At 40.2% G+C, this 25,433-nt stretch overlaps 1 protein-coding gene across 15 annotated transcripts in view; it reads left to right on the forward strand.

Annotated features, from left to right (window-relative positions):
* TENM2 (teneurin transmembrane protein 2) overlaps nt 1–25,433 on the forward strand; it is a 612,801-nt gene that overhangs the window by 436,484 nt on the left and 150,884 nt on the right. For all 15 annotated transcript variants that reach the window (XM_054288118.1, XM_054288120.1, XM_054288119.1 and 12 more), the window contains one exon: nt 12,252–12,490. In XM_054288118.1, the coding sequence (XP_054144093.1) occupies nt 12,252–12,490 (239 nt within the window). The remainder of the gene's footprint in view (nt 1–12,251; nt 12,491–25,433) is intronic.

Genomic DNA, 25,433 nt, shown 5'->3' on the forward strand with positions numbered 1-25,433 from the left:
ATTAGCCTTCTGACACCATGGAGCATCATTCTTCCCTGCCACAGGGCTTGCTCTGCATTGACAATAGGTGGTGAGGATGGACACCCTGGGAGATGCCACTGGTGGTCCTCCAAAGCACACAGAGATCAGCCTTGGTTTGCTGGGAGTTGTTTTTGGTGTCCTCTGTGCCAGGGGAGGTTTTTCTGACACAGCATGGGGAGTGAGTGGCACTAGAACAGCCAACAGCCCCAATCTGCTTTGCACTGGAAGGTGCACAGTGAATATCACTGCTCACATCCCATTTTAAAGCCTTTTATTGACTTGGACCTTCCTTGCATACACAACTCATGCTATTAATATAGCATATTTATATCGCAGGCTCAGGGAAAACTTAGAATTCATATTGGCTGTGCAGCTGAAAAATTATACATTTTGCGTTTCCTGAAGCAACAAACAGAGGCTCACTTGACATTATGCATTTTGGGAGACTTTGAGAAACAATCCGAGATTCATGACTGACAGTACTATAATTTTAATTTATACCTCATCCAGCATGCAAGTTCATTTTAATCTCTTCTGTACATGTTAACAGCTTGATGCCTGTGGGGCAAACAGCAGCATATAAATGAAAAGGTGCAGCACTTAGGCCTGACAGAGAAATAAATAAATAAATGCCTGACATGCTGCTGGTCTAAATATTCTGGTTTGTTGTCATTTGGGGTATGGAATGTCAAACACGTTTAACTTGCACTTTAAATAGAAGAGTTGGCAGAGCTGATCTCTCAGAATTTAAAATTAGCCATTGTGGTGCTGAATAAAGTGCTTGGAAGAGCAGGGTGGTGTTGCTTGCCCAGAGAGTGGCAAACACAGGAGCAGGTGGAGGAGCTGGGCTGCTGGGAGCACTGGCTCCTGCCAGGGTTTCAGCTGCTTGGTTGCACAACAGCTTCTGGGATGTTGTGTTTGGTTTGCAGCCTCCCAGGGCTTTCATGGGGCTCTGCTGGGTCACACCCCAAGGGAAGAGACCCCAACATCTGGGGGAGTTACACCCCCAGCCCAGCCCCTCCAACCCTTGATTAAAGACTGCTCCTCTGGTTTGGAGCTCTGGGAGGAGCTGGGGCAGGAGCTGACAACATCGAGGCTGGTGTCACTCAGGGGTTAATCAGTGGTGGGTTACAGCTCCATGGGGAGGAAATGAGCCTGGAAGGGGCAGGGAGTCTGTGCTGGGCTGGGGTGTGCACAGGGCACACCTCACTTTGTCCTGCTCCCCTAAAATGGGAACACGGGTGCTGTGAAGGAATGGAAGCAAATTCAGGTTATCCAAAGCTGAGATGGCCAAAAAGGGGAAGGAAAGGGATTCTTGCTTACTGAAGGTTTAGAGCTAACTTTGGCAAAATTAAAAAAAAATTCCAAAAACCCCTTAACTCTGAACTGCTGCTTCTGTGGGAGACTCTGCTACTTTATAGAACTTAATTTGGACATCCTGAATTTGTTATTTATTGGTAAGAATTACAAGATTAAAGTGTTGGTCCTGTTTAGCCAGATTAGTTATTGCAGTGTGGTTCATTGCCCAGTGTTAGTACCTACGTTTAATTCTGGTGTAGAGTGTGCTGTGCCTGGTCTGTCTCTTCCTGTATGGAATTGTTCTTGGGTACAACAATACCTGAAATGTGTCATTTCTGAAGGCTCAAGACTGTCTCAATTTACCAATCACTTTACCTGGAGGGAATTCCTTGGGATACTCACAAAAGGATCCTTTGCCATTATCCTGGCATCCCTGAGCCACAGCAGTGGGCATTTGTCTGGCTGGGATATTTTACTGTCTGATTTTGTACCTATTCCCAGCCAGAGGTGACTGTGAATGCCTTTCCTGACTTTGGTGGTTCTCTTTTTTTCTTATCCTGCAGCCTCTGGGAGTGTGTGTGTACATGACAAAGGTTACTTTGTGAATACTGTTATTTTTGGAGCTTGCAGGATGCCCGACAGTTAATTGGAGCTTTCTGGAAGACAGGTTTGTCACAGGCAAGCATTAAGCTCTTAGAAAATGTCCTGGCAGAATTGCTGTCTTCCAAAACTATTCCAGAGCTGCTTCAGGATCGATTTTAGTTCTTCTCTGAAATTACACACCTGACAGGGCTTGATGACAAGTTTCATCACAAGAATATTAACTCAAAAATGACTGAAACTGATGCTTGTGAAATCATTGAGACGTTCAGAATTAGCCTGTAATTCTTCCCCCTTAAAACTGGTGTTTCATCTACATTGATACCAATAGACACACACACACAAAAAAAAAAAAAAAGGTATTTTTTTGGTAGCTTTTTACTTCAGCATTTACGTTAAAGCTTTAGCTTGTTGCAGAACATTGACCCCTCTCATGCTGCCCCTTCACAGTGCATGACTCTAATTTTTTTATCTGGTTATCTGTTTATTAATCTCAGTAGAGGAGTGCTCAGGAGGCAAAGCCAGCACTGACAGCACCTGCTTTATCAAGAGAGGGTTTCATAACTCTCAGTTTTCATCTTTCAGTTACCTTCAGTAGATTCTACTCTCTACTGACAATGATGTGCAAGTGGTCACGTTGGTGATTATGAAACAAAAGGTGGCACCTGAGCTGTCTGAAGGGAATGCTTTGTGTCAGCACTACAAAACTCAGATCACAATTTAGATTCCAGATGTCTCTTTATCTAACAGTACCAAGTGCTCAAATCATTGAATAATACAACACACGTCTGCATGTTGTTTTTTTTTTCTTTTTTTTTTTTTTCTGGTAAGAATATTTTAACCTTCCCTTTGTTCCTTTGCTGCTTAGGCAGTTTGGGCTAAATTCAGACTGTTTGGAGACATCCCATTTTCCAAATATATCCTTTCTCTATCTCTTCTTTCAGTATTGATTGGAGGTTGTTAATCACATTTGGTTTATTTTCTTTGTGATGTAAAGGAAGCTTTTGCTGCTTGCACATGTTTTCATGTGGCCTTTTCAGGCAACTGTGCCCAAATCGTTGTGGATCCTTTGTGGTGCTGTATTTGTTCCATAATTACATTTATCTGTATTGCAGCAGCTCATTGCTTCTAGTGGAGTTCTGAGTTTGCAACATGCCTGTGCAGAGTTCCTAATTGCACTTATTTAGAGTTGTAGAATGGTTTGGGTTGGAAAGAGCTTAAGGATCAGCTTGGGCAAGGACCCTTCCACTAGTTCAAGCTCCTCAAAGCCCTGGCTAACCTGGCCTGGAACACTTCCAGTGATGTGTGCTTGATTTTAGGGGGTTGTTCCTGGTTCAGATAAACAAACAGGGGCTGTGCCTTCCCTTCCCTGCTTTATGGCTGCACCAGACTCCCAGGCTGGCTGCATAATCACTCTGTTTTCTTTGAAATAAGGGCCTGTAATGGAAGGGTTGAAATATCTCTAAGTAAGGACACAGTAATACATGGCTGTAGCATTTTTATGGTGCTATTTTTATGGTTCATTTCTGCAGTATTTAGCTGCCTTACCTTTAGGCTCAGAGCTGCTGTTTAATGCTCTTTAACTTTTATTGTCCTCTTGCAGTGTGTTTCAAAGCATCTCCTCCTCCTCCTAACAAAGTGCTGGTTTCTACCTTCTCCAGTTGAGAGGTGTTCCTTTATTGCTGCTTTAATCATTGCTTTCCAGGGGGATGTGTGGTGAAAATGCTGCCTTTGAACATCCCAGGGTGGGTCTCCTTCCCTTCTGACAGCCAGAGGGGCAGAGCTCTGCTGTAAAGCTGGGAATGCTTTGAGGGCACAGGGAGAAAGGGATGGCTTTGCAGGGGAGGCTCCTGTGGCTCCTCACACAGCAGGAATCCCCTGGGATGAGAGCCCCACATGGGCACTGGGGTGACTGGTGAGGGAGGGGAGCAGAGGAGCTTCCATGCATGGATGTTTCACCGAGATGGCCTGGTTTATTAATGCCTCTTTCAGTACTTTATATTGATGTAGAAATAATTGTTCCCATTATAACTAATAATACTTAATTCAGGAAAAAAAAGAAAGGATAGAATTAAATAGAAATTACTCTTATTCTTCAGTTCTCATAATTAGCCTCATAATTTGAAATATTTTCAGTCCAAATCTTTCAGTTGCAAAGATAATTTTATGTCTATAATTTCTTTGTGTTGCTCACAAGGATGTGATGCTAGGCTTTAAGGAATACTGTAACATCCTAATGTTTCTTCTGTGATTCAGGAGAAAGGATGATGGCCACCCTTGTGGTGATTATGAAATAGGTTTCTTTAGATCTTCTGGGCTGCAGTATAAGACCAATGGTCCAAATCTGAGGTCATTTGTGCTAAGTTCAGTTTAAAGATTGAGAAATCTGAAAATTTAACCTGAAAAGAATTGCTATGAACCTTAAAAGAACTCTTCAAAATATTCGCCTTTTCCTGAGGTTCAAGCTGCATTTGTGACTTTGCCAGTCTGGTTCCAGCACAGTCACTCAGGTGAGCCTGAGGACAGCAGTGAGAGCACAAGGGATGGAGCAGCAACGTGAGCTAATCCCAGTGTGCACCGTGCAGAGCTTGAATTCAAAATCGTGGGGTAACACAGCTGGGAAACATCTGCACCCAGTGCTCGAGTAAATTCCAGTACAGGAATGGACACAGTGCACTGAGCCTGGGCACAGCCTATGGCAGTCGGGGCAAAAAAGCCAAGAATAGGGCACTGAGGAGAGGAATTTAACCGTGGGGAAAAGCAATATTAATTTTTTAAAGAAAGAAACTAAATATCTGACATGTCCTTAATACCACATTCACATTTTGTACCACGTTTGGGTGTCAAGATCAGCTGCAGAACTTCTGAACTGAATATGTAAACTTGAAGTTTCTGAATGTGTTGAAGTTCCAAGCTACAACTGCTCTCTGCAATTGTCTGCCTATTTTCAGTGATGTCTCAATATTTTGATATCTTTGTACATGATGCAAAATGTTCTGGAACAGAACAGTGAAACAAAATTTCCTTTCCTTTTGTTAATATGATTTCCTAGGATATATTGGGCATGACAAACAACTACTTGGAGCAGTGAAACATGTCCTCACTCTAATTTTGCTGTGTCTTTTGTGACTTTCTCTTACCATTTACTTGCAGCTACAGGTTCACATGCTAGAGCAGGTTCTTCCTCTGAGACTGAAGGCTGGGGCAAGAACTGACTCCTTCATTCTCTTGTTCCTGCAGGTGAAGGTTGCAGAAAGGTTGTGGGGATTTGCAAATAATTGGAATCTGCATAGATGGATTCTGGGCCTGTCTAAAAATCAAAAGCACTTTAAAGAGTCAAGGAAAGCACAGTCCAAAGAATCCCCAAGGACTTTAAACACATTTGGGCCATGTATCTGGAGGATTGCAAAAGCACTAGAAAAAGGTCATTTTTAGCACGCTGCTGGAGTATCATATTCATAAGAAATACAGGCATGAATAGGAGGGAGAAAAGGGGGAAGGGAACACTATAAAAGCAGGATACATAATGATGATTCAGAAAATCGATCTGGATGTACTCCCACTCGCACACATAAGCTCAGAGAAGTTTTTACTGATTGCAGATAATTGCATGTTTTCATGATCTTGTCGTTTGCATTTTTAACTTCTGGGTTGTGCAGAGTGAACAGGCAGCATGAGTGACTGCACAGGAATAGACAGGCATGTTTAGGGTCTTTATGAAGAAAAGTCTAGAATTATGTGATTTTAGTTCCTCTTTATTTAAGCTTATGTGTTGACTGATAAATTTCCCTGAGTTTAATTATTCTGTTCTATGACTTATAGAATTGAAGTAGCACTGTTAGTACTTTTTCTTTTTTTCTTGTTAAGTGAGTAGTTGAATGAAGAGATAGTGGAGAGCTTCCATGTATGCCTTTTAAAATAGAAGTGTTTTGAAATGATGTTCATTAATTGATGTAGAAAGTTAAAACTGCATGGACCCATTGAAATGCAAAACACTGTTATCATAATCCTCACCACTGGAATAACAAATTGAGGCATTATTGCACTTCATCACTTGGCACTAAGCAACAACTACTCAGAACCTATGGCAAAAAAAGACAAAAGGTTTTCTGATTAAGAAGAGAAAGTTCCTGTAGCTGAGTTGATTCAGAACTCCTAAATGTTCCTGGATCTGCTGACTGATCCTGCTATAATTCCATGTACATACACATTCAAAGACCCTGATTTTTTGTGTTTATGTGTGTAGCGGTGCCTGTTAATCTTTACTAAGCATTAACCAGCAGTTTGATTGCTCTGTTTCTGGAGAATAAACAGTAGCGCAAGAAGGAGATTGATCAATTTAAAGGGCAAAGCTGGCTATTGACTGGCTAACTCCCACAAAACCTGACTAGGATTCAGGCAGACAGGCTGAATGGGTGGGCTCACACTTCTTGCAGAGTACCTGGAATCTTTTGGACCACAGAGCCACCAGTCAGGAGGGTGATGGGTGCCCCTGGAGCTGCTGAGCTGCCATGTGCATATTCCCCTTCTAGATTTTATGCCTTTCCAAGTTGGTGTTCTCCATCTCAAACTCCTGAGCTGCTCGTGATCCCCAGTTCAGCAGTCCATATATTTTGTATAGATATCTCTCTCTGTATTTTCCACCTCACCTTTCTCCACCTCTCTCACAGCTCAGCAGCCTCTGAGCACCTGGGGCAGGGCAGGGCTGTGGGGACAATCCAGAGCTGGGAGCACGTGGTGAGAGACCCCAGAGAATGCTCCAGGGGTCAGCTCACAGTGGGATTAGGGAGAGAGAAGTTGATAAAAGTGTTTCCAAGAGGATCTCAGCTTGCAGATCAAGAGCAGGTGTCCTGTGGAGAGGTGCCCACACAGAGCCATCACTCAGTGCAGGTGTTCTGCCTCTGTGCCTTTGTGAGCAATGCCTGCTTGCTTTTGTTTCATAAAATGACAGATCAAGGTGCCCAAAGGTTGGCACCTGCCTTTCTGTCCACCACCCTGCCCAGCTGTCAGGCAGTGTTCAATTACTGTGCTTCACATGTCCAGCTGTGCCTTTGTTGGAGGGTGGCAGTGGTGACAAGCCAGCCTGGTGCTCTCAGCAGCCTGTGACACTGCTCTGCTCTCTGCAGTCCTTAGAACACTTGGCCTGGGGTGTGGAGAACCCAGCCTTAAGCAATCAGCAAGGGTTTTAGGGAGCTGGAGCTGCTCTGGGTGCTGAGGGCTGCTGCAAGGGTCAGGAGGTGGCAGTGGGTACAAGTGTGGGAGCAGTGATACTGAGGTGCTCATCCTGAATTACTGTTCAGTGTAGTAAATTAGTTTTTTCCCTATTATTCTTTCTTAGTTTCTGTATCAGTATCTGCAGCAGGCTGAAAATCACTGAAATGGTATCATGAGAACTGTCCTCTGTTTCCACAGGCATTTATTTGGGTGTGGGGTGCACAACACTACACACAGGTGTGGAAAATGGCCAGTGGGTTATACACATGTGTATTTGAAACAGCTTTCCACTGTAAAATCTGTCTTGCTGAGTTTAGTCTGTGGATTTGACATGATTGAGTCAATTTCTTGTAACTTGACCATTTAAATACAAATAGATAACACTTGTTAAGCTTCATTGATGGCTTTAGAATTCCAGGGTAGAAACTTCTGTGCAGTTTTGCCACATCAGCCCTCAGCTGTGGAAATTTGGCTGATGGTCCCATGTTTTCTGCAAAAAGCTGAGAGAACATCCAAATAAATCTCATTTGGGGAAAGACTGAGACCCAGGTAACCAAAGCTTGCACCAGTCTACCCCTCAGAGTTCATTTTTCCATAACAGGCATAAGAACAGCTCATGGTTTTCTTCAAGCTTGGTTTCTTTTTGTTTGGAAGTCAGAAATGTTCCATAAAACTTCACTGTCTGAATTTGGCAGCCACTTTGAGGCTTCCACTGACATAAAATGACTCATGGCTACTTTTTTGGAAGACTTTGAAAACTGCAGAAGGGTTTCTTTTTAATCACAATGAAAGCCAGTGTATTATGTTCTATATCCCATTGTTTTCTGCTAAGAATAAATGTCCAATAAAATGATAGACAGATGTGATTTTACCACAGCTTGAAGATATTTTTAAGTCCTAGAACAACTAAATTGAGCTGTTACCATTCTCTTGACCTGTAGCTTTTCTATTTATTAATTACTATTAAAAATCCTATAAAATATAAAAAAGACAATTTAAGCATTACAATTCTCTCTATGTCTTTTTTTTCTTTTTTCATACAGAATAAGTTTAGGACAGTATGAGGAGGGAAAAAAAGCAATTTATGTTAGAAAATGTCTTTTTCTTCCTTTCTATTACAGTTTTTCATCGCAAAACCAATTTTTTTTTCCCTCCACTCATTTTTGCAGTGTGCTGCCATGACAATCTGTCCAGAAAGGAGGGGGGGAAAAGCTGATTGTTCTCTCAAAGAATATGGAAGTTAATACAGTCGCTGTCAGACCACTATTCCCTGAACACCAGAGGTCCTTTTGACCTGTGGGAAAGCAGCACATGCTAGGGAGAGCTCTGAATTAATGAAGAAAGCAAAATAGAGCTTTTGCCATTAGTGCACAGGGCAGTGCTCAAATGTCCCCTGGAAAGCTCAACTTTCTCAGATGTCACCTTTGGGGTGACCCCACAGCATCAGGGCTGGAAACAGAGGGGGAGAATCCTGAATTCTGGAGTATCCTGAATCCTGGAGAATCCCAAATTCTGCAGCCAGAGCCTGGGAGAGGAGAACAGAGCACAGAGTGAGCTACAGAATAAACTCCTATTCTGTGGGCAGCACCCAAGCTCCTTCCACAGCTTTCCAAAGTCACTGAAATAACAGAATCATTGTAGACTGGCAACCATATTTTGTGAATTTTTCAGTGTGGAATTGTCTTATTGATCCACAGAAATAAGGGAGACTGGGCTGAGACTTAGCAAATTTGTTCCCATGTTTTCAAAATAGCAAATTAGTCCCAGTCTAATTCAAATTGCTAATGCTTAATTGCGAGGTAGAAAATCTGTTTTTCGTAATTTGTTTGATAGGTGAACAGGTAAGACAGAGAATACAATTTTTTAATTCTTATATGGAGTGTATTTGAAATTAAGTGAACTGGTACAAATCAGATCATTTCTTTTCATAAGCAGACATTGTAAAATGCTCCCAGCCTTACCACTGTGAGGCTGTAATTAATGTTGATAAATGCTCATGTTCTCTCTGTGCAGCTTCCACCCACAGACAATTGGTTGTACCAGAGCATGTCAAATCTCACATAAAAATATGGCTATAGATCATTGGCTTTAGGGATAGAGTTGAGACAAGTCAATTTATTTCCATTACTAGCTGAATCTAGATTTAAAACTCTGGGGGTCCAAGTGTTTTGTCCATTATGTTCCCAGCATTTCTGGGGTGCTTTGCTGTCATTTAGGGTTCATCTGCTAACCTGCCCCCAGCTTTGGAATGCACTGCCAGTTTTCCAAAGTGTCTTGGGGGACATTTAACACATCTTAGTTAAATGTCTTTTTTAACTTTTGAAGGCAGAACTTGTGTACTTTCAGGTGGTGAGATGTCTGATAGCTGCCACTTTGTCAGGTGTCCTCGTATTGAGACAATGAACATTCAGCTTTTGAAATGCCTGGGTAGGACAAAATGTGACAAAATTCAGCGTTTATCCAATGACATTCTGTCTTTTTTGCTTTGAGAATGGCATCTTCTCCTTTTCAGTCAGCTTTTTCTTCTTCTACCAAGTCCTGATTAGTTTTAACAATATCATAGAGATCCTGTTTGCATGGATAAGTGTTTTGGTTTTCTTTATATACTTTATGTATCTCAAAGTGGATCACGGTGGAGCTGCTTTTTTGTTCTACTTTTTTTGTCTTCTCACATGCAACAGGATATGATTGACATGTTCTATTAAAGCATATCTGGATATTCATTAATTCAATTTTAATGGGAGCAGAGTTTCATTATATATCTGAGTTTACTTTAACAATGCTTTATATTAAAATTTCTGTTGGTGCTGTAGCTGCCTTCTCAGCTAAAGAGGACATAAAATTCCTGGGTTTAAAGGCATTTCAGATAAAGACAGTTCCAAGGACTGTAATTTCAAGTTTGGTTCCGAAAGATCTGCTTTGGGGCAGGGAAAGGGTGAGAATTGTCTGTTGTAGACCCTTCTGTCCAAACCTGAGAGGGACATTCCTGCCCTGAGGGTTCAGAGGAGAAGGATTCCTGGGATGAGGCAGAATTATCCTGGATGAGAGAGGAGATTTCCTGCCTGCCTTTGTCTCACTGGGTCTCTCTCCCTCCTGGCTCCCCCTTGCTCCTCATGCTCTGTGCCATTTCAGTCCCTGGATCCAACCATGGAAGTGATCTTGTGTTCCCAACACTTGGAGCACTGCTTCTGCTGACCAATTAATCAGGTTCTGCCCAGACAGAAGGAGCAGAAGAGTCAATAGATCTGGTGTGGCACAACCAGCCACACAACATTGTTTTCCCATCAGTGACTTTACTTTGCAACAGTACAATTAAAGAACCATTTAAAATGAAGGATTCAGGGCATCAGGTTTTCTTTATTTCTTGCCTTTTTTTTAGCTGAAAGATGTTTTTCATAATTTAAAAGACTGGTCATTTTAAGGGGAATTCTTTTAGCATTTGCCTTTATTGCTTTTTTCGTAGATCACCTATGGTGTGCAGAAAAGGATTCTAACCTCTAATATCCCTCACTGATAAAGAAAAAAGAAGGCAGGCTTTATTTTTTAAAAAACAACAATGTTTCTATGAAGTAACTGGTTAGAATTAATCTGAATTTGATTACATATCTGAAGCCTCCAAAGCACAAAGAAAAAGTTGTAACAGTGGATAGATATTGCCACGGTTTTTGTGTATTTTCTACAACAAACTAGATTTTGGCCACTGTTGAAAGGGATGTACAAGGCCACTTGAAGTTTAAAAATCAATAACAAAGTCAAAGTGATTTTGTATGTTCATTAATAGAGTTTATAATTTATTTGTTAAAAAAAAAAAAAACTACAAAAACATATTTTTCGGAGGTTTTCTCCAAATGGAAATGTTTAATCAGAAATCTGGAGAGCCTAGCCACCATTCCTTTTACTGTCTTTTACCTGTATGCAAGTTCTGTGCAATCTCTTATGCTCTGGGTTTTATTTAGAAACAAATATTTCAAAAAAATGCCTTTAAAATCACTTGTGGTACTCTGTAGAATAGGTATACCACTAATCTATGCTTGACAGTAGGCATATTCATGATGGTGGGCTGGAAAGCAGACTTGGGAAACACATTTCAGCCTCCAACTTCCAAATTGTTGTTGTCAGTGAGTGACATGGATTTTAAAGCTCTAACAGGTGGTTTGAGAGTGACATGCTGGATTGTATCTGAATAAAAATGTTCAACATATTTTACATTGGAAGTCAGACCTGGGTTATTTTAGGCTGTGATTTTGATTTTGGAGATTACTGAGTGTCTTCATTCTGTTGGATTCCAAGAAGCACTTGTTTTTCAGAGCTGTGAAGGGAGAGGGTATGGAGCAAGTCTTCAGAGCTCTCTGTCCTAAACCCAGTGATTTTCTGTAAGACCACAGCCTTTATTCTGTGCTTCTGTTTTTATTGTTTACTGAGAACTGTTTGTAGTCAGTTCTTCCTTACTGTGAGAAGTTAATGTAAAGAAATCAGTCTTCCAGTTTGCTTTCTCCATTTCCTCTGTCTGGAATATGTTGACAGAATTTTCTGAGATTAATTTGAGTGTATTCTATTATTTTCTTCCTAACCAATGTATGGGCAGCTGAAATCCTGGTTTTATCTGCTGGGTCATGTGCTGTTGGTAATTGTCTTGGCTCTTCAAACCAAACCTGTGTACTGTTAAAGCACAAAATCATGGTTAATTCTAATTCTGGCAAGATCTTTTCCTACAGGACTATGGGTTTTGCTTAGTATGTTCTCAGTGGTTTTGCTGGGAGCTTTTGCCAAGAGTGTAAATGAGACTCAGTGTGGTTTTCTTAAGACATTTTTTGAGTGGTGGATTCCAGAGGGAGCTCCCAAACATGGGTCATGCTGGTGTTTTAGCTGATATGTGGTCAAGTTGCATCTAATTACAGAAAAGATTAAGAAAGATATCCTGACACTGTATTTTAGTGCCAGTTGTTAGGATCTGGTAGCAAAAAAAAAGGAGAATTTTCATTTCTCTATATGTTCCTACAAAATCTTTTTTTGTTGAATTTACCAGGCTGTGACAGCTGGAATGGTACAGGAGTAGATGTTCTCTCTTAACTACAGGACTTGCCATTTTCAACTCTGTTCCATTTTATGTTTTTCAGGCATTTCTTGTTTAAGACATCTTCTGGAACTACTCCACTGTTCAGCAGTTCTTCCCCTGGTTACCCGCTGACCTCAGGAACAGTTTACACTCCACCTCCCAGGCTGTTACCTAGAAATACATTCTCCAGGAATGCATTCAAGCTGAAAAAGCCCTCCAAGTACTGTAGCTGGAAATGTGCTGCTTTATCTGCAATTGCTGCTGCAGTCCTGCTTGCCATCTTGCTAGCATATTTCATAGGTAAGGCTGTGTTTCCTCTCTCCAATCACATGGCTGTGTCACAAAATGAGAGTTCAGCAGATGAAAGGATGGTCAATGTGTTTCAAAAATGTGTGTTCGCAGTGAGCAAAGAATATTATTATTCCTTATACTGATTAATGAGGGAAAATCAAATGTTCCAGTCACGTTCACTGTTGTAAGAGCAGTGGAAGCAAGAAATTGATTCAGGATTCTCAACGTGCAGTGTTAACTTTAGGTGTCAGATATGCACATCTCATAAATGGTCCAAACAGAGGGATTTAATGGCTTTTTGATGTAGTACCATATGTTTAAAAAGTATTTAGAAAAAAAAAATTGATAGGTGGTGAATTCATATAAGGAACAGAAGCCAGTGGCATTTGAATTCAGATATTACCATCACATTCTGCCTTTAGATAAAAAAAAACAAAATTATTTTGATTACTAGTTCTCAGTCTATATTGGTCTGTGTGTCTAAATCCTGATGGTGTTTCATTTCAATCATAAGGTGATTCCATTTTGCATGCAGTTCTTTTCTATATTCCACTCATCCTTAGCATTTTGTAAGGAAAAATATAGAAACCCTGAATGTTGTGTTTATTTCCCATGATTCATATGTGAATAGTGACCACACTTAGTTCTAATCCTTTCTGTGGTTTTTGAGATGTTTTTAACATGCTGCTGAGATTTTGTCTTTCTTAATTTAGTTAATTTCATTAATTTCTGACTTCCTCACCCTCCACTGGTCTCTCTCATTCTCTGTTGTTTTAGAGGGCTTTTTTTAGGTGTATGCACAAACTACCAGTGTATTTTCTACCTTTTAAAGTGCCTTTAACAATATGCTGATGACAATGAAGTGCTGCACACTCTTTAGGCTCTTTGAGTAAATGGCAAAATTATGGTAGCTTGACAATATTTTCTGTTAATACTTTCCAGACCTATTCTTTGTGGGATTTATTTCCTCTCTGAAACTATTCTCACATATAGCACTCAAAAGATCTATATAAAGATGTGCTGAATTTTCTCTCTTTTTTCTTTTTTTTGATCCTATATAACCTGACTCTTCAGGATAGACACCATTTTCTAAGAAAACCCCATTTTTCATACTAATGAGCTTCCATATATGATTAATTTATACAATAGTAGGAGAGAACTGGCTGCCTATCCCTGCTGTCTGTTTAGTCCAGACCTACATCCCAGCACACTGACTACTACAGATCTAACCATCTTTCTGTATTTCCCCTGTAGAAAGCCTCAGAAGAATAACAAGCTTAGTTTGGTGTCTAAATGAAAAGATTGGAAAGCACATAATTCATTGAAGTTGACAGTTATCATACAGCAGCTCCCTGTTAGAGTGATTATGCACATGGGAAATGATATACTGCAAGTTGAACATTTTAATCATGTGCATAACTTTGAAGTGATGGATTATGAAATGTGGTTTTTCCTTGGTATTTAGGTTGCTGTAATCTTAAGCAAAGCTTTGCAACGTGGTTATTGCTTTTTACACTTTCATTTTTAAGACAAGAGAGAATGTAAGGCAATGTATTGACTCTTAATAATTGATGAATGATCTATCATTTCAAGGAACGACATAACTGATCCATTTTGACAGAAATGTTTGAGGTCTTCTTTCCAGCTGAAAGAATGATGAGCACAATAGAGCTGGTAGTGAACACAACAAAGAAGGGTTTAGGAGAGAGTGTTAGCTCAAGGTTTAAATAATGAGAAGTTAGCTGACAAGCTTCATGCCATACATAGGAAAGAATAAGTACATGTCACAACCAGAAAATAGCTGAAATTAATCCTATGAATAAACTTGATAGATCCACTTTGATCATAATTTAAAGTGATGGAAGAGAGAGAAAAGAAAAAACAAAAAAGCAGTGCTGTAGCCTTAGATGCATGAGAAGAAAAGAAAGGTAAAAGTGAAGTGCTTTTGGTAGGCCATTTATTAAATTAATTCCTTCACTCTCAGCAAAAAATCATACAATTCATTGCACATGACAAAAACCAGGAGTAAGACCATCAGCTATAAACTAACCCTTGCTGTCCTCCAACAGTGTGACTTAAGGTGCTAAATCATCTCCTGATTTGAAAAAAAGGAAAGGCTTTGAAGGTGCTGCTATTGTATTTCTGCCTTACATGTCCACAAAGAAAATTTCTTGCTCTCTACCACAGCAGAGGTTCTATCACTGGGGTTACATTAGCTAAAAGTAAGAGTTATGGAAAAATTCATCAAAATTTGCAGCCAATGGTTCTGCTCCTTAGGTCTGTCAGGGTATCTGTGGGAATGTGATTGTGTCAATGCTGGTCCAGACTCTTGCAGGACCAAATGCAAAAGGCAGTGATGGCAAATAGGGGGTAAATTATATTCAAAGAGTACTTTGAAGTTCTTATACTCCTCAGGATTTCTAAATAAATTGTCTTATCATAAAAGAGATGGGAGAATTGATATGGATGGATCATTGAAAAAATGATGTCCACAGGTTTAAACAGGGGGTTTTGAGATTGCATAAGATTATGGCTGGCATGAAAAAAAAATAATAATGAGAGTGATTTAAAGAGAGAAACAAAAAAAAAATATCATAACTGATAGAAAAGAAAAAATATTTTTAAAATTATTAGGCTTTCCCATTGCCTTTCCTCCAACACACAACTAAAAATACAATGAATGAAATGAAAAGGCAATATGTTTAATGCTCTAAAAATAAATTCATAGTGCATAAATAACCTTTGCAACTTTTTTCCACACTACATAATTGATGTTAAATAAAGATATTACTGAGATTTTAAGTTAAACATTTGTCAAAATAATGGCAATATGCCTTGTTAGAAGGTAACTTGGGGTTTTATTTTCTTTTTTAAGTTGCATATAGATTGATGGTTTATATCATAATATGTCATCAAAGTCTGGCTATTTAGGTAGATTCTTCCTTTTTAGGCCAGTCAGTACCACTGTTTTCTGAAATTTTCTAAATCTTCCTCTGCAAATTACCCTGACTGATGTCTGGGAGAAAATTCTGCAGGGGTGCAGTGTGCTAGGGCACCCATTTGTGCAGAACGGGCTGGGCTCTGTGTGCAGACATTTTCCCTCTCAGACAAACTGGTCTGTGTCTGAGTTCCTTGACACTGGCAAGGTTTCTGCAGAAACTTTAACACAGATCAAATTCACCAAGTTGAAAATAAAGCAGGTGACTTTTGGTCTTCTTGTTAAAGGACTAGAGAGGAAAAAAGTGCAGATGGGGTGTGTGAAAGAGCACTTTAAAATGCTTCTATGGCCAATTGTTGTACTGTTTTTAATAGTAGAGAATAGGAAAAAAGTCGCTCCAATTAACTTTTCCATTACATGGCATGCACAGGGGTGGCTGCACATTTAAAGCCAGGTTTGTCACTGCTCCCTGTTTCCTCAATAGCCAGATGTGAACAAAATTCAGAGTATTACATGCTAGTATTGCACAGCCTTCTGGTAAACTCCAGCATGCAGGATGGAAATGAAATTGTCCCATTCCTCCCTGAGACTCCTGCACCATTTCACAGAGCCCAGGAGTAATTCCTATTATCCAGGGGTGACATGTGAAGAATGTAGAAGCAGCCATTCAAATTAGGACATCCTGAAGATATTGGGCTGCTGGTAAAACCCAGTTACAGGAAAGTAATTTATAAAGTGTCAAAAGGAAAGCATATAGCACACATATTGTCTTTGTCAGTGTGTTCACTTCAGAGGTTAAGGGAGTGATGAAAGCATTTGTCATGTTAAATTAGTTTTTAGCTCTTTTGATTCATGCCAAAGTTGGAGGAGAAAAATATAAAAAAGAAGAAAGAAGGAGCGTAAGAAGAGTCACCTTGCATTTTTCACAAAGTAATTGCTGCCAAACATAAATACCACATTTTTGTAAGCCCCTATGCTGCTCTGATTTCTGCCAATCTATCTTTGAGCATCAAAGAACATCTGACCATCAACATGTCAGTACATTAAAAATATGGTAATTTAAATATTTAGACTTTCCTGCAGGGAAAAAACCCAAAACCCTGGACTGTTATTTCCTGTGGAAATTAAAAGCTGTGATGGGTTTAAAGATGTTTCACTTGAAAATAGTGTCTTGATACTCACACTGAAACTTACAGATATTGATGCTATTTTTATCTGCTATCATATGCAAGAAGATACAAGAAAAATTAAAGAAAAATGACTTAGACTATGAGAGCAGCAAGCTTGCACCACACCTTTAGTGCCTATGTTGCACTTGAAAGTATTATTAGTCATTTATTCCTCACTGTTATTTGACCTTAAAGACACATGAGGTTTAAGATAAATTTCAGGTTTCTGCATAAACTTGAAATAATATATTCACTTCAGTGCCACAGAAAGGACTGAATTGCCAAAGGGTCTTGCAGTTAATTAAGCAAATGAAAATGTCCTTCTTTTAGAATTTGAAATAAGAACCTGAAAAATAGTTATTCACAGACTATAAGATATAGGGAAACAAATGGTTAATTTATGTAGTTTTTCCACTTGTGCCAAAGAAGTTTTCCTTTGTTTGTGTAAGAGTCAGACAAAAAAAAATCTGTAAAGATTTCTGACTTGGAAGTAGAAGTCTCTGCATCAAATATCTGTTACATGGTAAAATTTGCATAAAATTTTATCCTTCAGGTGTTGATATCAACTTATTTTCTTCCCTCAAATGAGTCAGTTTGTAAGAGCTTGGATGAAGTCTGTTGTTCATTCATGTTTGTAAGTTCTTCCACACCTAATTCAGGTTGTCTTTTTGACTCTGATTCCATAGATGAAGATTCATCAAAATAGGTTGCTGAAGTGCCTGTCTAATGCACCCTTTTTTCTCTCTCTCTCTCTCTCTCTCTCTGAGTTGTGCTTTACAAACAGGAGCTTCCATTTCATTTGATTTCTTATCTTGCATTTGTTTATTGCTTGTGCAGTCAGAAAACCACAGCCTTTGTCTTGTCCAGACTTCGCTGAAATCAAATTTGCTAGACATTTTGGAAAGCCAGACTGAAAAAGGGAGAATCATGCAAGGCTGGAACCTCTGAGAGGCAGAGGGCATCTGGCTGCCAATCACCGCAATCAGATTCACTTGAAATCAATGTAAACCAAGGGAATGCTGCATCTTGCAAGATTAGCTGATGACAGAAGGTTCTGTTCTTAAATTTGCATTGAAAATAGGTGTCAGTTAGGGGCAATAATTAAATTGTAGAATATGCCTGTCATATTTTAAATGTCACACATTCAGTGATTCTTATTGACTGCTATCAGTCAATCTGAGTGAGAAAAGCATGGTAGAGCTCAACGAGCTTATCTGATGCTACCTCTGAGGAGTTTTAGGAAAAACAATCTGGCTTCATTCCATAAAAAACAGGTGCCAAGATTGGGAATTTTGGTGCCTGTGTCCAGGAAATTCAGATGTGGCTTTTTAGCCTAGCAAGTGTCCCTTCCCTGTTCCACAGTCCAAAGGTGTGAGATTCATTATGTTACCAGGACAGTTCTCCTGGAGACAAGCTGCTCCAGCTGCATTGTGTGCTTAATGCCACAAAGAACAGGAGCACTGACATGAAATTCCTTGGGTATGGTTTTCCTGGGCTTTTCCCAAGTCAAAAGCCAAAGCTTGATCCACAGATGTGTTTCAGGAAAGGCCAATGTAGTACTGATTTGCCTAGCAGAGATTTTTGGGAGAAGGAGAAGAGGATTTCAGTGTGGAGGGGCAGGCTCACAGCCTGGGCAGTTCTGTCTGTGGGACATTTTCATACCATGAAACTCAGCAATTCAAACTGGAGTGAGCCCACTGTTCCCATGACTCCCAAAGTGCTGTCATGTGCTCAGCTTAGTGTGGCAATCTACAAAATCAGAGGGTTTTGGGAAAGCTGCAAAATGCAGGCCTCAGAAACAGCAGAACTGTGATTAGAGCTAAGCAGCAGCCATGAGATTGGTCAGCAGAAAAATTATTTAAAAAGTAGAAAAGCAAAGACAAATAGAACAATGGTCTTTGTATTAGCACTTGTCTAGAATAACTCCCTAAGCTACAGAAAAGTTTATCTAGCAAGATATTAGGAAGTTGGAAGATAATTAATAGAGCTCTGTGCATTGTGTTTTAAGGCTTACAAGCAGGTATTGTATTTGAAATAAGCAAGCATTATTTTAACCAAAGGTACGTGTGCTTATAGTGGTTAGATAGAACTACTGTCAATGTGCTTTTGCTTTGTGTGATTGGTCAAAAAACTTATAAAGGAAGTTGTAACAATAAATTCTTGGTCTGCTGCCTGAGATGTGAGCTGGTGGCATCTTCCCATTGGCATAACAATGTAATGAGACTGATGCTGGAAAATCAAGGCACGTTCCACAGCAGCCCCGTCCCGTTTGTGATTTGTACATACACCCCTGGCCAGCGATACTCAGCTCTTGCAGTTGAAAATTTTTCTTGCTCAGCTACCAGGCTGAGCATACTCTGAAGCCTTGGCAGGAGACAGGGACAGGGAGGATCACAGAATGTTTTCTTCCATGTGTCACTGGAGTTGCGTTTTCAGGGCACGTTTTGGGTTGTTAATGCAAATTGCACAGCACAATCTAGGATGGGTCTGAGGAAATGCTTTTCACACATGCTGGTAGTGCTCCCCAGGAGCTGTTAAAATATATTGCTTTCAACTTGAGTAAAGAAACACAACTGCCTGGCCAGAGCTCGCTGTCCTGGCTGTGCCTGCACTGCTCAAAACATCTGCTTGGCCAAGGTTAGTGCCAAGGAAATGAGCACTGTGATGTGACAGGACAGAAATGGCCAACCCAGATATTACAGAGAGATGCTGTTTACAATTAGTAATTTATTAGTAGAGTAATTGGTTATATAACAGAAACGTTGGGTTTTTTAATCATAGCTGCAGGAATGGCTTCCTCAGAGGTGCTTTCTCTTTTGTCTCTCAGTTGTGAAGTACAGGTTGTACTTCACATGCCCTTGCCATCCTCCCATGCACAAACTAGAAAATATGCTGGATTTCATGATGGCTGTGTGACAGAGCCTATTCTCACTTTCATCAGTGCAAATACCTAATTTTATGAATGTTTTAGTGGCCTAGAATTTAATCCCAGAACACAGCTTTGTCAGGGCAAAGGGATAGCAGAGATAAATAGATGCAGAATGAGACTTGCAGGAAGCCAGGGGGGGAAATGATGAAAAAATGTTGAGGTATTTTAGTGAGACATGCTTTATAACCCAACCCAGCAAACTGAGCTGAGGCCATTTTTCAGGCAAAGGGTAAGCATAAGGGATATTGAAGATTAAATAATGCCAAGTCAGAGATACCTATCAAATAAAGCTGTGGTCATTCTCTCTGAAAAGTCAATGTTCAATACCAGGGTAAAATGTCTCATTTCTTCCTGGGGAGGCATTGCTCTCTTAGCAGTTATTTAGATTGAGATCACCAGTTGATCATTTATAGATTCATTTATGTTGATTATTTGTTGCTGTGTTTCTTTGTTGACTCACTGTGTTGTTTTGCACTCAGTGTGCTTATGGATTTTATTTATTTAAGTATAGCAGTACATATTTGCCTTTAAGAATAGAATTATTGCTCTGTGGGCTCACAGAGTCTTGAAAGATTTGACATGGATTTTGTAAGTATGGCTAATGTAGCTCTTAAAGCAGCATTATGAATGCCTTAAAAAAATCCCACAAAAATACTTAAAGGTACTATAAAGACAAGAGAATATTCAAGGAATATTCAAGGAACTTGAAGGAAGACAAAATAAAAAATTGAAATTAAATTCAGTTTGTGAAAATAAGACAGGGTAACACTGTAGGGAACTTGTGGAGCAAAAGAAGTTGAACAAATTGAAAGAGAAATGAAATATCACAGAAAAATTTACTCATCATATAATATAATGGGATGAATTGAGCTCAGTGATTTAAAAGCTGTTTAAGAAACAGTTTTCAGGTTTATTTCAGCTTTTGCTTATTCAGGGTTTAATTTTATGTAGTGTTGCATCAGCCTTTGACCTGCCTTCTCATGTCACTGCTCAGATCCCAGCCACCATATATATTCTGTATGTCCAGTAATAAAGTCATTGACTTGCAAGGTCAGACAGTTTGAGCAGCTGATACACCAAATTTGTGTGATGCTGTGCCTTGTTATTAATTCCTTACAAGACAGCCTTGTAGCTATAAACAGGAAAAATGACATCCTCTGTGACAACCTGTCTGACCCCCAGGACAAATTCTGCAGTCCAGATTTGGGTTTGCAAGGTTATTGGATGATTTGTGTTGGAAGGCACCTCTGGATGTCTCTTCTGCTCCAAATGGGTCATCTCTTATGTCCACTCTGCTCCTGAAGAGCCCCAAGGACAGAGATTGTGTGTGGCTTTATCTTCTCCATGACCTGGAGGTCCAAAAGGCTGCTTTGAATGGGTACAGGCAGGCCAAAAATTATTTTGTATAAGTATTTTATTTATTAGAGCAATGTGCATAGGAAGGAGAGGCTCCCTTTTGGACTGGTGGATGTATATTTATAGTCAGCAAACTCTCTGAATTTCTCATAATCATTTCTGACATCAGAAGCTTGGATTACAATGCCAAAGTGAAGAATGTAGTTGGTTAGAAAAATCATGTTTTGACTTGTATGTTGAGCAGATTTGATAATGAGAGAATCAGTATTGAACCCCACTGTGTGATTATAAAACACTCTTAATGTCTTTATCTTGGCTATTACTAAATAATTACTAGGAAAGCCAAGCATTGTATTAATGCAGTTCCTGAATGGAAAAGGAATTTCATTCTCTAATGTTGATCTTACAGAACCTTACCTAAAACTGTAAATATGCTCTAGATTTAGTTTGTTTTCTTCTCTGGGGTGTCCAGATTTATCCCTCTGTGTCATATTTAATTTTTAAAATGTACTATACATAATGCATAACAGTGCTGCAGTTAATTGAATTTCAAGCTTTATTTTAATTTGCTGGTTGGTTGATCAGCTGATTTCCTCCAACATTTTTCTTACTAAACACTTTCTGAGAAAAGCACAGAATAGAAAATGTTTCCACATGCTGCTGCCAGTGTGGCAGAGCAGGTTCCCCACGTGCTGGATAACAAGGTGTGTCTGTGGCTCCTCACCTGCCTTGCAGGAGCCAGCCTGGAGCTGACAAGGCTCTTGGAAAGGTCAGACAGCCTGTTCCATAGATGCTGCTCATCCCTGCATGTTCACAGCTGTTTTGTTTCAATTTGGGTGTAGTGCACTATCCCTGCAGCTCTCTTTTGTATTTTCTGTATATTTGCATCTTCTTTCAATTCACTTATTTCTCCTGCAAGAGGCTTCCACATTCTGCGAGGTGCAGGTGGCTGCAGGTCTCTAATGCAGGGAGCAGAGGGTGAGGAATGAGCTGGGGGTGCAGAGGTGAGGAATGAGCTGGGGGTGCAGAGGGTGAGGAATGAGCTGGGGGTGCAGAGGGTGAGGAATGAGCTGGGGGTGCAGAGGTGAGGAATGAGCTGGGGGTGCAGAGGTGAGGAATGAGCTGGGGGTGCAGAGGTGAGGAATGAGCTGGGGGTGCAGAGGGTGAGGAATGAGCTGGGGGTGCAGAGGGTGAGGAATGAGCTGGGGGTGCAGGATGGGGCTGCTCAGAGGGCTCCATCCATGCTGGCTGCAGCAGAATGCCAGGGATCCACTGCTGCTGCTCAGGATCCCAACTTCAAATAAAAAACTGACTTATATGCAGTTGTACTCACAGCACCTCCAAAACCATCAAGAGATTTCATTTCTCAATTGGGATCTTTGCTGCTACAAGTTGCCTCCTAAATATGGAAGCCATGAAACTCATCTGTAATTCCAGGGGAGCTACTTCAATCCAAGGAAGGTGGGTTGTCAACAACCTCAGGTTTTGCTCCTGACAGTTGGAATTGGAGTTGTAAGGGTAATATTTTCTTTTGCAGAAGGAAGAGACTCCTTCTGTCACTAGAGGATTTCTGTGTTCAGTTATTAAAAGCTTTAAAAGAGAGGTAAATAGTGCTTGATATGCTGAGAAAATTAATGAATGCTAGGAAAATGTCAGGAGTACACAGCGAGTATCCCAAGGTAATATAGGAGCAGATATGAACTTGTGACATTTTTGCTGGTCTGTGGAAAATGCAAAAGAACCTTAGACTGAAAGAGAAGTGAAGCAATTTCACAGCAGGCACACTAAAATTACCAGAGCTGGGAAATGGAGCACCAAGGCCCCATGTGTACCTCATGGTGATGGGTTACTGTGCCTTTAGCATCCAAGCCTTTTCCAAGCAGAGACCTGTGCATGTTGGTAAGAATGTGGTGCTGAGATGGGACCTGAAAATAGAGAATCCTGTTGAAACTGGCCACAAGGTAGCAGGGGGCAGCAAGAGAAAAGAAAGGCAATTGAGGTTCATCTGATTTATTGAGCCAAAAATTTATTTTACCTGTTGTTTCTTTCTTCATGCGTATCCCCCTTTTACATCATGAGAATCTATTAATCACTGAAATGCAAAACTCCAACCACATGAGAAAAGAGAGACCATAATGGAGTCTCCTCATTAAGAAAAGCTCAGGGATCTGATTAGTCTTACTCTTGCAGGGGGAGTTTGACTTTTTTTAAAAACATTTTTATGTAATTTTAACTATTATCATGTTGTCTTCATGGCCAGAATCTGAACCTTAAAAGCATCAAAGTTCTTATGCAAGTGTTTAGGGATTTGGTGCTTGGCTCATGAACAGTATTAGTCTTCTCCAACCAGCAGAATTTTTCTGCACCTCTCGAGGCTTCCTGAAAATCCTAAAACAAATAATAGAAAAATAGTGATTTAAAACCTAATTTCTAATACAAACCAGCTCTGGCTGTCTAGATGAAGAATAAGCTTCAATAAATGGGAGACAGACGCAGCCTCTTCAGTATGAAGAGTAGCGAGGATGCAGAAATAGAAATAGGTTTTTCATTACTTGAGGGATTATGCTTGGGCCAGAAATGCCAAATATTCTGTGGACCACAGCTGCACTTCCAGTCTGCTGTTGTATTAGCTGGTAATAGTAAAACAATGATGTGGTGCTAGAGACAGCTATTTGTTCTCAGAAATACAGAAAACTTGTTTTCCCTTTCTTTGCTTGGACTGCCACCTTGTCCTCCATGGCATGTCCTAAACTTCTGTCCTATTGCAGTAAATGGGATACAAATTAAAATGTACATTCTCCTTGAGCAGCACCTGAGGATGCTCCTCCAGCTGCCAGTGTGCTCCCTTAGCCAATCTTTCCTTCTGTCCTTGTGACACTCCTTAGTCAATTCAGGGGCTCTTTATTTCCTTGCACAACTGGGTCAGGGCAATTGCCTGAGCAGCAATGTGCCATCCATTAGACCTGCAGCAAGGAAGGGAAGGGGCTGCTGTCCTGGGAGCAGGGAATTCAGAGATGTTGAGGAAAACAGCAGGATCCATCCTGCTCCTCCACTGTTTTTCTATCACTTGATCAGCACTGCTCACTTTTATATTAACAGAGACTGGAAACAGTTTTGTTTTCAGGATGTAGCTCGGTGGAGGGTTTCACTCAATCTCATCTGAGAATATTTGTAAAGAGGAATTACTTAAGTTAAAAAGCTGTGGTTTTCATCTCTTTAGATTTTTTCTCTTAGATATCTGACAGAATGAGCTTTATCTTTTGCTGTAGGCCAAATAAAGGTTTAACAACATTTAACACCGTTCTCTTTATCTTTAAATTTTTTCCCTGTCAAAAATCTATGCATTTCCTGTCTATAAAAACCACCATGAAAGTGGTCTGCTTAACTCCATTTCCCCATGCTATGAAGCATTGTTTTAATATGTTGTTTGACTTTTTACACTGAGCAGTCATAAATCATTCATCTTTTCTCCCATATTTACCATTAGAAAACTGTAAACATCTAGAACAGAAAAAGGCTTTTAAACACAGTAAAATTTGCTTAACATTGCTTTGGCACTCCTGGAGTAACAAATATACAGCAGGTATATTTACAGCAGTGGGAGTTTTCTCTGCTTTGCCTGTCAATGTAAAGATTCCTGTGTTGCCCATGGTTTGAAAAGCCAATATTTAGTACAGAATTCACTGTTGCAATGAATTTGGAATTCCTGGAATTTGGAATTTTAATGAATTTGGAATACCATTTCAACTCAGGTCTGAAGGAGGAGAGCTTTGAGTAGCTACTGTTAGCAGGGTGGTGGAGTTTTGAGGTGAGGAGTTCAGTGCAGGGCAGCTGAGGGGTTCAGACCACCAGGCAGTGCAGCCTGCCAGAACAATCCATGCATCCCTAGGTTCATTCTGGAACTCTTTTTGCAGGGCCCCATTGTCACAGAAGAAGCACAAACTACAGGTTGTGGATTGTGCTGCAAATCCTGCTCTGGCAGCTCTGCTGCTGGGACCTTGGATTTCCAGTTTGCCCAGTGGGTGCCTTTGCCTGGGACCAGTGTGGGTCCCTGATGATGAATCGTTTCCCAGGGATGGGGCAGCACAAGGCCTTTTGTTGCCTTCATAAAATCCATCTTATTTGCTACCTTTTGAGTAAGGAGACTTATTCTAAGCACAGATCTTTGTTTTTGCTAATAGAAAAGTCCAAACCAAAGCTCAGGGCCCAAAGCTTAGGAATTCTCTCAACAATTCTCTTAACATATTTCCATTTTTCAGCTGTAAGCTATCCTTTACATACTTTCAGCAGATTTTGTTTTAAATGCTCTCCATTAAGAGTTTCTGCTGAGTGCTACAACTTGCGTATTCTGACAATCCCAGAGCAGTTTGCAAAAGAGGTAATGGCTGCATGTACTGCACACCTTGCTTTTTCCTGAGTGTAGTGGTGACTCTGGAATTGTCAATATTTTTTATAGCTGTAAAAAGCAGTTTCCTTAGCTCAGTGTTCAGGGATTTGGCATGTGGGTAAATTACTGAACACAATAGGTCACCAGTAAGGATCTGTGTGAATGCTGTTAGG

The sequence above is a fragment of the Melozone crissalis genome, unplaced genomic scaffold (genome assembly GCF_028551555.1).
Source record: "Melozone crissalis strain CALT ecotype California unplaced genomic scaffold, PUWL_Pcris_2 ptg000061l_1, whole genome shotgun sequence".
In the NCBI taxonomy this organism is placed as follows: Eukaryota; Metazoa; Chordata; class Aves; order Passeriformes; family Passerellidae; genus Melozone; species Melozone crissalis.